Genomic DNA, 13916 nt, shown 5'->3' with positions numbered 1-13916 from the left:
ATTTTTTTCTTATAAAGGCCATACTTGTTTTGTTCAATTCCTTTTCAAAATCTTTCAAATTTTGATACTAATAGCTAGTTTGAATGTTTAGCTTAGAAAAAAAAACATGGGAAATGTTAAGTTATGAAAGAAAAGAAGAGAAGAGTTTTTAATATTGTTTGAGAATTAAAGTAGGAAAAGGCATGATTTTGGGTATATATGTCAATAAAAATTTGTTTAGTATACCCTTGAGGACAAAATTGGCATTTAGAAAAATTTTATTAGGCATTCTTGGCTTTTGTAATGCTTTCCGCCTGCATTTGGGCGGAAAACTTTGGTAGTCATAACAATGGGAGCTCATTCGTCCAAATTAGACGCTTTTCATCCTTTGCTGTTCTTTAAAAACTCCCAAATACTAGAAAGAGTGTCTTTTTTATCACATTTTTTTTCATCAAATCGCAGCTCCCAAACTAGTTATAAGAGTTTAGAAAATTTTTGCATAAATCTTGATTCCAAATTAATAAGTTTTCCTCTCCAATACTTTGATTTTGTTATTTTATATAGTACTATGAAAATGGTTATTATTACTAAATTCTATTACATTCATGCTAGGGTTTAGTCTTTATTATCTATTTTTAACTAATACTTCCTTTTGATAACCAATTAGTAATAAGTTAAGGGGTATTTTTGGTATGAAATATTCTTCTTACTCTTGAAATCATTTTTTTATTGTTGATTTTTTGAATTAGACTAATTTGTTACAAGAACATTAGTTTTAAGGGAGGTTAATGATATTTTGAAAACTTCAAGGGAGGGCAGTGAAACTGTTATAAACCTCAGGGGAGGTTTCTGAAATTATCCCTTTCTGTTATTTTCAAATCTCTGAAAGATTTAGATGGATAAAATCAAGAAGAAAATAAGAAATGAAGCAAGAAAAGTTCTACAAGCCATACTAGAACGTTAGCTAGATTTAAAAAAAAAATTAAGTTATTTTCCGAAATATAATTAACAAACTAATTTTCTTGCAAAATTGATATATCCACCAATTATCACCAACAAAATATTAATGTGGTTGGACACAAACTTGAAAATGTGACCACAAAGATTCTTATTTTTTTTCCAAGAAAAGAAAACAAAAAATGAAATTGACTTCCATGATTTATTTTATTTTATTTTGTTTTATTTTTTTTGTGGCGAATATAGCATGGTAATTTTGGTAGTTTATAATTTTATATGGTTCCTTCTTATGAATTTTTTTTTTTTGGCTTCAAACATTTGTTTATTTGTGTAATTTACAGTAGAAATAATGTTCTATAGATAGTTAATTACTCAAACGGAAAAAAATGTTTATTTATTTGATCAAGCCGAGCTTAGTATAGTAGATTTTTGGAGCTAGTATTTGAAATTCGGATATGTTTCTAATCTAAGTTGAACTTCACTCCTTAAAATTGCATAGACTTGACTTTGCTTATACTGGAATCGTATTCTTTTTGTTGTTGGGTGATCACTGTCAATTATATTTCTTGAGAAACTACTTATGAATAGGAAAATATATGTAATAGTTATTTATTTGTGATAAAGGATGAAATTTCAAAGCTTTGAATATAAGCTACTTAATTTTCGATTTTTGGTTAGTTGTGTTGAGCTGGCGATCAAAGTTTTGTGCTATTATAAGGTTGATTGTTTGAAAAAAAGGGTTGATTATTATTTGAAAGGGAATGGTTTTAGATCCAGTACTTTACCTGTTTGAAAGACGATGAATATCTGGTAGTATCAAATGCTGGATCGGTGGATGGTTTAGTAAGATGGATTTTATGGCCAAGTGATTCTAAGTTTGATAGATTATCAGGAATTGCTGAAGATTGAGCTGAGAAATTGATGAAGATGAGATGGTTTATATTCTTCCCATTGGAAATTCCATGGAACTTGTTCACTTTATTGGTTTTCTTCCAATACTTTAGGAAGCATAATTGACAATTTCTAAGTGGGAGAGAACATTAATGACAGTTAACCTCCTCAGATGGAAGCCCAAGTATCTGAATTTCTTTTAATCTTGTCCCAGCTGTTTAATTCTGTTAGTACTCTTGAAGGGGCAAATAGACTATTCTGTCATTGCTGGTGATTGTTTACTGTAGTTAACTCTAAACACTAATTACAATTCACTGACCAAAACCCTTACTGGAAAAGGGGAGTAACGGCATTATTTGCCACTTATTTCTACATAACTTAAAAGAACTTGATTACCTACTGAAATATCATTCTCTTTGTTTTACATGACTGGTGTTAGATTTCTAGTGGATTTGGGATATTGCTCTTTCTCCTTAAATTTAATTGAATGCTATAAGTAGCTCTTTTGTATCTGTTACTGTTTTCCTTTGATTTTTTTTTTTTATAGTTTTCTGATGTTGTTTGAAAATATGATGAGTCAAAGTTACATCTGTCTGAAATAGGAAGTATCAATTCTTGCAGTAGGATGAGTATTTAGTGGTTGGCTGATCATTATGATTAAATTGAAGCTTCAAAAGTCTTTGTTTTGGCTGTCTAGTTTTTATTGTCTTTTAATTTTCTTGAGTTGGGATTCTCATGTAAAGGCATTGTACTGCTGCTTGATTCTTGTGTTTTATTCCAATTTACACACATATATCAAGAAAAAAAATTTCTAGTCTTGTTCAGAATGCATCAGTGGGTAGAATTTGTTATCTGGTTGATGGCTAGTATTTCATGTGCTAATTTGGTTTCCCAGAGAAGTAAATTGTTTCTGGCCATAGTTTTATTGGTATGAATCACTTATGCTTGTTCTGCTTCAAATATGTTGGTTAAACATAGGAAAGGCTATTATATTTCTTACTTTTAGTATCTTACAGGAGCAAATAACAAGATTGGCTGAAACAGAGACATCACCATTCGTGCAGTTTACCGTTTGGATATGGGATGGTTCTAGGTACTCTGGTATGCTATGCATGGCCTTATCATCTATTATCTACTGTATCATGGAAGTTCTTTCAGATGTTTTCACTGGTAAGTAACTCACTGATTCAATTTACGAATAATAGCTCTCAATCAAACAAAAAGTTATTTTGAACAAGTTGTTAGTTGCTTAGCACTTTGAAGAGAGATCTTTATTTCTGTGGTTTCAATTATAAGCTTTGTGTGATTTATTTAGTTATCATCTTTTTTCTTGGTGTGAATAAACATGAGGCCAATTACATCTTCCTTTACGAGAAAGAGATTGGTGAAGATTTGTCCTCTCATTAATAACTTTATGTGATCAATGTAAGGAGTGAAAGCTAATCCTTCCGAACTATGTAGATGAAAATTTGGGCCTTCAATTGAAAAGGTGGAGTACATGATTCGGGCTTGAAGGTTCCTTATCTTTCAAATATGGGAGCTTCCCTCCTCTCCTCCATGACTGGCTGTATTTTCTTTGACTATGTCCCCCACTCGACCATGGAAAATATTGTATGCATAGCTTTAAATTATGGTGATGTCAAATAGTGGTCTTAGGAGTCAAAGAGTCAAAGACATTTAAGGCATATATAAGCTTAATTATGCCAGAGATTTCCTCTTATCTCCTTTACGTTGAGATTTCCTTCAGTTAAATCCTTTTTTGGTTTGTCAAAACTAATGGATTCTCCAGTCCTTTGATGACCATAATACATAGAGTAATTGGATGGTAAAATATCCAATTAGAAATATAAAGTTGAACCATTATATGAAGAGATGATATTTAGATGTTTTCATGAAGTAATAAATCATTAAATTTTTGTCTTAGTAAATGTAATTAACTGATTGACAATTCTTTGGTGAATTGACTGGATATTACTCTTTTTTCCTCTATAATTGCAATGTTTCTTTTTTTACTAGTTAATTTATTTTGTTTAGAAGTCTGAATACATCCTTTTCTTTTTTCTGCTTAATTAATGCAAATGTGGGCATTTCAGCTAAAGCTGAACAACTATTTACATATTTGAGAATTGTGAGAAATGTTTCAAGTTCAATATGCTGCTTTCCATTTAAAATTGGACCATGGATCTGCAAGATTTACGGTGCCCTGGCTCTATAAGTCACCATGTTACAGATTTTTCTGTTTTTAGTGCTTGGTCAGCTCTGCAATATTAGCTTCAACCACGATAATGTCCATCTTGAAACTCAATACAGATTTTTAATCAGAGCAAAGAGTTAGATGTTAGAATGGTGGTTTTTGGTAAATCTTAGAAGTATATTATGTAGCATTCGTTCTGAGTTTTCGTGATTACCCCTTTATTTACTTTGATATGAATCTCTAATTGAAATGGGTCCTTTTATACTTTCATCTTTCGTCATTAAAATGACAGGGTAATCTTTTCATTCAGGGCATGTAATGTCTTGTCTCTTCCCATGCTTCAAGTTGTGCCCATTCTAATGGAATAAATCGTTTTGCTCATCCTTAATGACAGCTCAATCAATTCCTCTTTTTGAGATGGCATTTACCAGATGTACAGTTATTTTGATTTTGTCGTTTGTATGGTTGAAAAGAAGCAGACAGCCAATATTTGGTACATCAAGTGTCAGAAAACTATTGGTTCTAAGAGCATTCATGGGATACCTCTCATTGTTGAGTTTTATTTATTGGTGAGTTCTAATGCTTGAACCAATTGAGTTGCATTTGGTCAGACTAACAACTTAGTAAGCTCAGCTGCTGATCTTGTTTATTGTAAATTTCTCTTCCATGCAGTTTATACATCATTTTAATAAGTGGAAGCATGATTTAGCCTTTTCCGAGGACTTATTACAGATTGTATCTATACTCTGTTGCTACAGAAGTGCTTCTTTTAGGTCTTGTCTGCAGAACTTAGAGTGCTTTTGAGATTGTGTATAAAGCCACTATATTTTTATCTATCTTACATTTTTACTTTCTGGTTCTTAAACATTTTCTAGATGTACACATGCTAAATTATTTTGTTTTGTCAAATACAGCTTTTGAGCTTACACAATATTACACACCACTATGCAAAAACTGTATCTGTTACAACGCTGCTTTCAGTTTTTCAAGTAGCACTTAGATCACCCTTATTGGCAGTTGGAATGATAATAAATCTGCTCATGTTCTATTCTTTGACTTTCTAAGGAACTCATTTGCAGCATTTTTAGCCGTTATATAATTTCTTTTCTCTTCTATTTTTTGGGTTGTTCGTCAGAGCTAGTTCTTTTTTTTGGGGGGGGGGGGGGGGGGGGGGGGGGGAGGGGAGGGGGGTTGATGTTCTCATTTGCATAATTAAATATTTTGTTCTTTTATTTTACTCTGCTGTTCCATGCGTTTGGTTTTTCTTTTTTGGTGAGTTATGTTTGTGGACTTTGATGATTTACTTGTGACAATGTGTGAGCTAATTTCCTTTTCAGCATTCAAAGAGTACCTCTTTCTCAGGCAATCATGTTGAACTTTACTACTCCAATTGTGGCTGCAGTTGCTGCAAGAGTCATATTGCATGAGAAGTTAAAAATTGCAGAAATAGGAGGTAATTTTCTTTGTTATTAGACATTCTACAGTGACAATATATCTGTAATTTAGGCAACTATTACATGTACTGCAAACCTATTTGCAATTATCAGTCTGTTGGAAGTAGAAGGTAATCTGAAGAGATAAGGATAAAAGTCTAGAAGTACTGCTTAGTAGGCCTTGGACACAACTAGGTCTTTTGAAGAGAAAAGGAGAAAAGTTTACAAGTTCTCCATGAAGTAGAAAATTTCCTGAAGACGCATTGAGAAAAGTTTTCAAGTACTACTTAGTACGACTTAGACGGTCTAATTGAAAAACGAAGTTGGTTAAGGAAATTATGCAATCTTCATTGGTTAAGATTAAGGAATATCGGATTTCTGAGTATTGAAATTCTTCTGGTAAAAGAGGAAAATGAAGCTTTGAATTAGCTCTAAAGAACAGGTAAGTGCGAAGTTTGACCTAAATACTAAAGACATTAGGCTTGTAATAACATCATACACTCTAAAAGAATGGCTGCAAAGCTTGAATTATAGCTACAAGAAGGGTCATCGTTAATTGGAGCATTTGGGATGCCCTACCTTGGGACATTGGCATCAGATACTACACAGAGAAATATTGTTGAGACCAGCTAAATCTGATTGAGGTTGACTTTTGTGCCTTAGCAACAAGTTATCCTTGGTGTTTTATCGATTGCTGATAGGACTTGATTCCAACCCCAAATATATTTGCGCTTTTAAAACCTAATCCAAGTGGACTACATGCCAAACCTAAAAAATACATAAAAAGTACTTCCAAAATTTCTGAAATATCTTTGATGCAGTTATATTGGAAACCATGCTCAATGCTAGAGGAATCATTAATATACTGTGACAGCATTACATAACCCAAAACTGTTTCCAATCTCTGAACATGGTTTTTTTTGAAGTTAGCCAATGTTTGCAGTAAACTTACTCTTCCTTAAATTTATTGCTTCATTCTGTTGATTATAGAAGACTTGATTTCTAGTGGCTAAAACCAAACGAAAAACATTCTTAAGAGCAAAGGGCAGCAGATGCAGGTCTTCTGCTTATTGACATGTGATGCAGTATTCTCCAATAAGAACTCTCATTAAGGCTCAGCGTCCGTTGTTTCCAGGGAGGCACCTTGAGGACAAGTTTCTGTAGGATTCCTTATTTCAACTCCCGAACCAGCTTTAGCATCAAGCAGCTGAATTACTAGATTTTTAACAACTGGGCCTCTAACAGATAATTCATCATTCATTAATCCTCCTACTTAGGCTGAATCATCAAACTCACCAATATATGCTTCCCCATGTTGCTTGCCTCTAATCAGAAAGCTGGTCCTCTTGTTATATAGGAATCTAAAGCATGCCCCAAAGATTCTTTTCATTGGACAAATGGTTCAAGATCTCGTTTCTTGTAAGAGCCATTCCACAGGGACAAGCAAATTGGAAGATAAAATAGGTCAATGTTACCTTAATGCTCAGAAAATACACCATGAATGCCAAGAAGTTTTAGAAGTTTTGTTAGTAAGATCATTATTGATGCAACAGTGGGGTGTTTAATTAGGGAAGGAATGAGCATAATTAGGGACAAGCTCACATTGCTGCTTTTTCATTCCGAATTTGATGTCTTACCTTAATGCTCAGAAAATACACCATGAATGCCAAGAAGTTTTAGAAGTTTTGTTAGTAAGATCATTATTGATGCAACAGTGGGGTGTTTAATTAGGGAAGGAATGAGCATAATTAGGGACAAGCTCACATTGCTGCTTTTTCATTCCGAATTTGATGTCTAACCATATCCTTGTTGCCTATGTTGAATCTGAAGATCACAGTGCATTAGAAGTGTTTACTAGTTAGTTGGGTCATTTGGAAGACTGTAGGAGACAAGTTCGTCATTTCCAATTTTTACTTCACCTTTGGGTGTAAAGAGGTTTCAAGTTTTCTATCTTCTGTTCCAGCTATATCTTATCTTTCATTTTGCTTGTTGTGTCCCTTAAATATAAATATTCTTTTTATTTTGTATTCCTCTTTTTTGTTCATTTTGTGTTTACTTTGACCCACTCTACAGGTCTTGCTTGCAGTTTCTTTGGCGTACTTTTTATCTTCCGGCCAGTGCTCAACATACAAGGTAAACAAGCGAGTTTGTGGAGCTTCTTATGTAATTCTATGAGACTGGCTTCTTGAAGAAGGAATGCAACTTATTAATTTTGAGTATCGATATTCCCATGTACCTGCATTTTCATTTTCCTTATGTTTGTTTCAACTTCTATAACAATGATCACATTATACAGAACACAACCTGTTAAACTGAGTCAAGTAAGCATATTTCTCTAAATATATGGAAAGATATATTTGCAGCTGTCATTTCTGCCTAGTGTAAAAGCCTGATGACATATTAAAAGCTTAGTGTACTTAGTGCATGGATCTTCAAACCTTATCTTAATGCCAACTTATCAGAATACAAAATATTTCTAGCTATGCAATCCTTATGCATCTTTGACATGGGTAATTCCATTTTATTCCTCAAATTTAGCATCCAAGAGTTCAAGGAAGCTAGATATTTAATTGCTTTTTAATTAAAAATAAGAATAAGCTGGATCTTGGAAATAGTTCTAGAGAAAGAAATAAAAAAAGTTCAAGCTGTTATCAAGATTTGACAAACTTTAGCGTGAAACTGGGATACTAAATGCAAGAAGTAATAGATACTTCTATGGCACTGTCCTAACTTGCCAGTGCATCTCTTTACACAGCTCAAATGCTTATACAGTCTCCATTTGTCCATGTTCAGTTACTAGAGTACCACTAAGATCACAAATCTCCTTTCTGAATTGTTGCAAGTGAACTACCTTTAAAAGAGAAGAAAGATAACATTACCCAGCTGAAGCTAATCTAGCTTAGGCTGTCCTTAATCCTTATGTAAATGTTTTCAGGGTTAGGAATATATTCGGCATGTTTGCTCCAAAGGATTCCTGTTTGAATTCAATTCCAAACCATTAATTTTGCTAAAGCAGCGGATAATCGGTGATTATTTTTCCTAGCTTACAATTTCCTGACTGATATTTTGCCACAACACTTAGAAGAGCTGTCATTTGTCATTTCATTTTGAAAGCTATGCAGAGGATTGCCATGTATTCTCTGGTAGTTGACCCATGAAAGGTCAAGAAAGCATTAGTTTTTTCTATGGTATTCATGGAAATTTTAAAGGTCTATGCTACTATGCAAGAGAAATCTATACTCTAATTAGTAGTACAATGATCTGAAATGCTGTAAAATCAGAAATTACCCAGGATCTCCCTGTTAATTAGCAACTATCCTGCAAAGCTTCTCTCAAAATTCTAGTTTTCTGGTTGCTGTTATTATTTATATTTGTAAGAGCACTATTTCCATCTATACTTTTTAACTAGTTAGCAAGTTCCTAAATTTTTAATATCTTAAAGCCTTCTAAAATAAGTTTTACCACCATAGGCATAAAACCATTTAAGGATTTTCATTGTCCTCTACTATTTTCCTTGGGATCATAAATAAGAGGAGTGATAAAATTTTTCTGCACCCTCTGATGTTCTAATAGTATAATCAGATACCTTATGTCCTGCTTTAGCATTACTGAATTGTTTGTTATTAGTGTCATTTGTCCAACTTTTTGTGGCAGGCTCAACTGAAGCTGGAGAAGCAAATATTTCTTATGTCAAGGGAAGTAATCATTTATATGCAGTTCTAGTTGGTTTAGTTTCATCAACAGTTGGCGGAGTTAGCTACTGCTTTATAAGGGCTGGAGCTAAGGCAGCTGATCAACCTTTGTAAGATCAATGGTTTGCTTGTCTGGTTCATTGATTGATTTGTACATATTTACTTCCTACACTTCAGAAGATGGGTGGGATGAGTATAGTTGACTAGTGGGGAAATGGAGGGAGAAAAGAACTTTGGTTTACCCCATTTAATAAAGTTACATTTCTAAAACTTTTGGTCCTATTTATCAATGTATATTTTGCTCCTTTGGTTGTCTTCTTACATTAATAAATATACTAGAGTTGCTTTCCTATGACATTGAGAACTGTTATTTGTCTTTTTGGTTTGAGGCTTTAATCAGATAGACCAGTGATATTCATCCAAACAAATTGTGATGTTAGTTTTCATCTTGGACACCTTTGAAGTATACAAATTACATGAGTGGGTATGTCATAATTGGCCTTTTTATCTGTTCCCAATTTTTCTGATAGTTTTCTTTTGATGTTTCAGACTCACTGTCTTTGCATTTGGCTTATTTGCCACTCCTGCTGCAGCAATATGTGCATTCATCTTTGAAGTAAGATTGCAATTTGAGTTAAAATTTCTTATTGCTGTATGTTTGTATCATTCATTTCATGTTTCTTTATGAGCTATTGCCTAGATGTGTTATTACATGCAAGTTTATGGATATTTGAAATGATGATGTTTTCCAAATTAAATTGAAAAGGGTTGCAATTATTTGCTTATCTGAAAGCTATTGCATCTAGTTGCGCCATGACTTGTTGTGACTGTCAAAAAAAAAAAAAAAAATTATTGAGACTTAAATCACTTGGGGACTGGGTAGGTGGTGAATGTGGTGCAAGTCTTTTCATATGAAATTTCAAGAGATCTAAGGTGCTTCTACTCCCTTTTTAATGTTACCAATGTGCTCTAGTGCGTGATTTGTAATTGTGACGGCTGCTAGAAATGTAGTTCCTTTTTGTGTAATGAGGGTGTATAACTTTCTCATATATGTTGTTTAACACAATTTCGTTTGGATGAGTTAAACTTTTAAGTGATTATTCTGTGCCATTAGTTGCTGACAATTTTCAGGTTTCATTTGAACTGATATCTCCTAAAACGCATTTAAAAAAAAAATATTCAACTGAGTATCTTTATCTTTCTCCATTTGTCTTGTTTTACAATGTGCCCATGCCTTTTTTAATGTTAAAACTGAAAAGTAGAGGTAATTCATTATTGGTTTCAAGCTGTTTATAGATACTATTTATTTATTATATGCTTTTGCAAGTTTCTTTTGCTTTTTTTATGATATTTTGGTCACCACTGTATTCTAGTTGGGGCTCTCATTAGGGAAGTACTGTTTTTCTTTTGCTTTTTGTATAATATCAGTCCATGCACTAAAGGCATTAGGAAATAACAATGAGCGAATGGAAGCTACTTTAAACAGCCCTAAGAACTTTATAGCAAGGTGCTTAGGAGCTCAGAACTCACAAAAAAATGATAGAGAAGGGATAGCTCGGTATGTTAACCCCCTTCATCCCCTTCGTGGAAAAAAAGAGACTAAGGTATCTGTAAGAGAGAAGGAATAGTCTGTTTAGTCTCCTGCATAACAAGACTCAGTCCCCTTCACTTTTATTGCTCATGTAGTTTCTTTTGTCCAAAATATACACTTTCTTGGCTTGGGCATAGAGTTTGGGATGATTACTCCTATCTGCCGTCATCCTCAAAAAGATTCTGTGCTTTTGTGAAGACATGCAATCTCATGTTTCATTTAGGTTTAGGACATACAATCTCATTAAAAAGACTTATTGTAGACTTTTCCTTTCAATAATCTTCTCTTACTCTATCTATAGCCTGAAGATAGACTAGTGTCATGTCATTTTTTGTGGTTTCAAAAAATTCCTTACTGGTTTTGAGTTACTAGATTGACTATATATCACCTCCTAAATCAACAATTACATTCTCTCTGCTTATTTAGCACACCCTTGTGTAGCACACAAATGGAGTGTGCCTCAAGCAGTGGTAATAACAATATTATTAACTTTTCAACAGACCTGAATGCCGGCGTTTTTCCTTTCAACTATGCAGCTTATATCTTGCCATCACAAGGACAGAAATAAGGAGAAGAATTACAAAAGAGCTTTTTTCCTTTTTTACTTTCTTTTTATAGAATCCTGACCCCAATAAATCATACAAAAAATGTTGCTTCTACTATGGTTGTCTGATGAGTGCATTGGATCTACTTGGTTTTATTGTGGCTTTGCTTGGTAGTCTATTTTTTCCTTTTTGCCTAACAGATTATAGCAATTTCAAACTTATTTAGTTTTATTGGCATAAACTACTCAAGTAAAAGCAAAATTCTAAGGAAGTTTATCAGCAGATAATCTTATGCCTTTGTTTACTGATAAAGCTAATATGAAAGTTGGAGTTCAAATATAATCAACAACTTGACTAGAAAATCAAATTGTATAAGGTACTAATGGGATGGTTTTGTTACTGAATGTAATTTAGAAAGCCAACATATACTGCCACATAAAAGATTAGAAAATGCAAGTGCAAATAAAAGAAAAAAAAGGTAGATTGTTGGAGTTGTAATTCTTACATGGTCACGGGTTAACCTCGAACAGCAGAATCTATTGTTGCTTGTCGATTGTCATCCTGAGATAGATATACCTATGGGCACATTTTAATCTTGTGAAAATTGTTTAGAAGGTCCTTTTATGTGCAAGAAAATGTAAAAGGTCAGATCCAATGTACAAGTGGAGTCTTTTGGCCATATATATTTACTCCGTAGGTAAATGCTGTAGCCTTTCTATTCTCTAAGTGAATTAAGCATTAAGATGACACGAGCTTTTAATCATATCTCTTGGTTTAGGTTCTTTTGTTGAATAAAGATTGTAATTTGTAATCTTTTGCTTCGAATGGCATGGACAAAAGTATGTAAATGATCGTCTGATGTGTGCTTCTTTTGCGTGTTTTAGACATTGCACTGATTTAAAAGACATCTGCTGTTTACCAACTACATGATGTATCATTTTTTATCTTGCTTTCTTACAACTATTTCTTTTTCGTGTACTCATGTAGGGTTTTGTGCTTCCTGGTTTTTATACTCTTCTTCTGATGGTGATACTTGGTTCATTAGCTTTCTTGGCAGAGGTCACTCTCTGAAGCTCTAATCCTTTCACATTGTTTGAATTTCAAAATTTGATCTGAAAACGAATTGTGGCTGAATATTGATCATAACTATTTCTTGGATGCCCATTGACACATTTTTCTCTCTTCAGATAACTGTAGCACGTGCACTTCAGCTTGAGAAAACCAGCAAAGTTGTGAATATTCTGTATCTTCAGGTATTATGTAGTGCTTCATACTGTACCATTTAGTCTGGATATGATGCAGTTCTTTTATACCAGCTGTCTCACTCTCTATGTGGTAACATTCAGTTAGGAACATGCAGTGTCTTTCTGATGATGTCATGATACATTTTATGGCTTTGGTAATTTATATATTAAAAAAAGGTGGAAACAAACTGGCCTATTATTGTGGGAGTTCTCCTGTATCTGTAAGTAGTTATGTGATCACATTGACTTAATGATTTTTTTCTTATTTTTTGGATAATAACTTTGACTTAATGACAGTATGCAACATTTGATCAGTTGTACTGACAGTATGTAATAACACTGACTTAATGAGTTTTTCCATATGCCTCCACATATACTCGAGATTCATATCTACGAGAATCCTTGAAAGGGAAAAATATGCAGTTGTATGCTTTCATGTTTGTGATAGTGTCTTATGGAAGTGTTAGATTTCTAATCCGCTCCGCAATTTACAAGCCGGGAAAGAAGTGTTAGCTAATAGGAAGTTGTTAGTTAGTTCAAACACCACGATTAACAGTGTAGCAGTTAAAGGCCCTGTTGTTAGCAGTTAGATGGAGTTTGGAATTTGGAATTTGTTGGGCTCTTGTATAATTATTATAGTTGCTGAATTGATATCCTAATTTCATGCTAGTTACACGACTGCATTTGAAACCTAACACAATATCTCTTGCTAATTGCATCCTCTTTCCTTCTCCTTGGTGTTGTTATTAGGCTGCTTCAACTCAATTGCTTGGAATGAGCTTATCTAGAATAGTTCCAACATTTGGTAGACTAGTTGGCTGTACACTTATCTTGATTTCAGCATGTTGTACTATGTACGTTGGACCCGAAAAAGAGGTTGATTGAAACATTTTGTTGTTGAACTCAATCTGTCGAGGATATATTCACCCCAATTCGGTGCAGAAAAGACTCTTTTGTGCTTGCCTTCATGCCAAAAGGGTTTCAATACCACCTGTGACTTTACAGCTCCTACCTGCGTATCAGCGACAGCTTTATTGTGCAAAATAGAGATGACAAGGATATCAATATAGACTGTACTATAGAATTTGTGACCATCTTGTATTTTTTTTACTCTGGGGGGAGTTTTGCAGGCAACAGCTTAACAACGTGCTAATTTTGCTGCTTGCTCATTTTTGCATCTTCTTGTCCTAATTCAAAACGATTTTTTAAGGGTCAAAAAATATAAAGATGTTGTTTCTTTGTCGAGAATTTCCATTAATGTTGGAATCATGATGTGTGTCTATACATGTCTATATATATATATATATACACACATATACATATATATTGAGCACCAAGAAATCTTCAATCTGATGTTCATCTAAAATAAGATTAGATGAGTTTGCCTCTT

General features: G+C 33.6%; 1 protein-coding gene across 1 annotated transcript; it reads left to right on the top strand.

The window, feature by feature from the left end:
- The first annotated feature begins 1168 nt into the window (after positions 1-1168).
- Positions 1169-13695, top strand: LOC140006547 (uncharacterized). Its single transcript, XM_072048633.1, has 10 exons — positions 1169-1186; positions 2844-2997; positions 4416-4590; positions 5359-5474; positions 7528-7587; positions 9109-9256; positions 9696-9762; positions 12270-12341; positions 12470-12535; positions 13277-13695. Exons 1-10 carry the CDS (start codon positions 1184-1186, stop codon positions 13409-13411), a joined length of 996 nt encoding a protein of 331 aa, XP_071904734.1. The 5' UTR covers positions 1169-1183; the 3' UTR covers positions 13412-13695.
- Positions 13696-13916: the final 221 nt, after the last annotated feature.

The sequence above is a fragment of the Coffea arabica genome, chromosome 5e (assembly GCF_036785885.1).
Source record: "Coffea arabica cultivar ET-39 chromosome 5e, Coffea Arabica ET-39 HiFi, whole genome shotgun sequence".
NCBI lineage: Eukaryota > Viridiplantae > Streptophyta > Magnoliopsida > Gentianales > Rubiaceae > Coffea > Coffea arabica.
The sequence above is the reverse complement of the archived record's forward strand: the minus strand, read 5'-3'. Positions and strand labels throughout refer to the sequence as shown.

Excerpts from the sequence above, each read along its gene's own strand:
- LOC140006547 (XM_072048633.1), top strand. Across the intron at positions 7,588-9,108 it reads GCCAGTGCTCAACATACAAG|GCTCAACTGAAGCTGGAGAA; the intron begins GTAAACAAGCGA and ends TTTTTGTGGCAG. Across the intron at positions 12,536-13,276 it reads TGAATATTCTGTATCTTCAG|GCTGCTTCAACTCAATTGCT; the intron begins GTATTATGTAGT and ends TGTTGTTATTAG.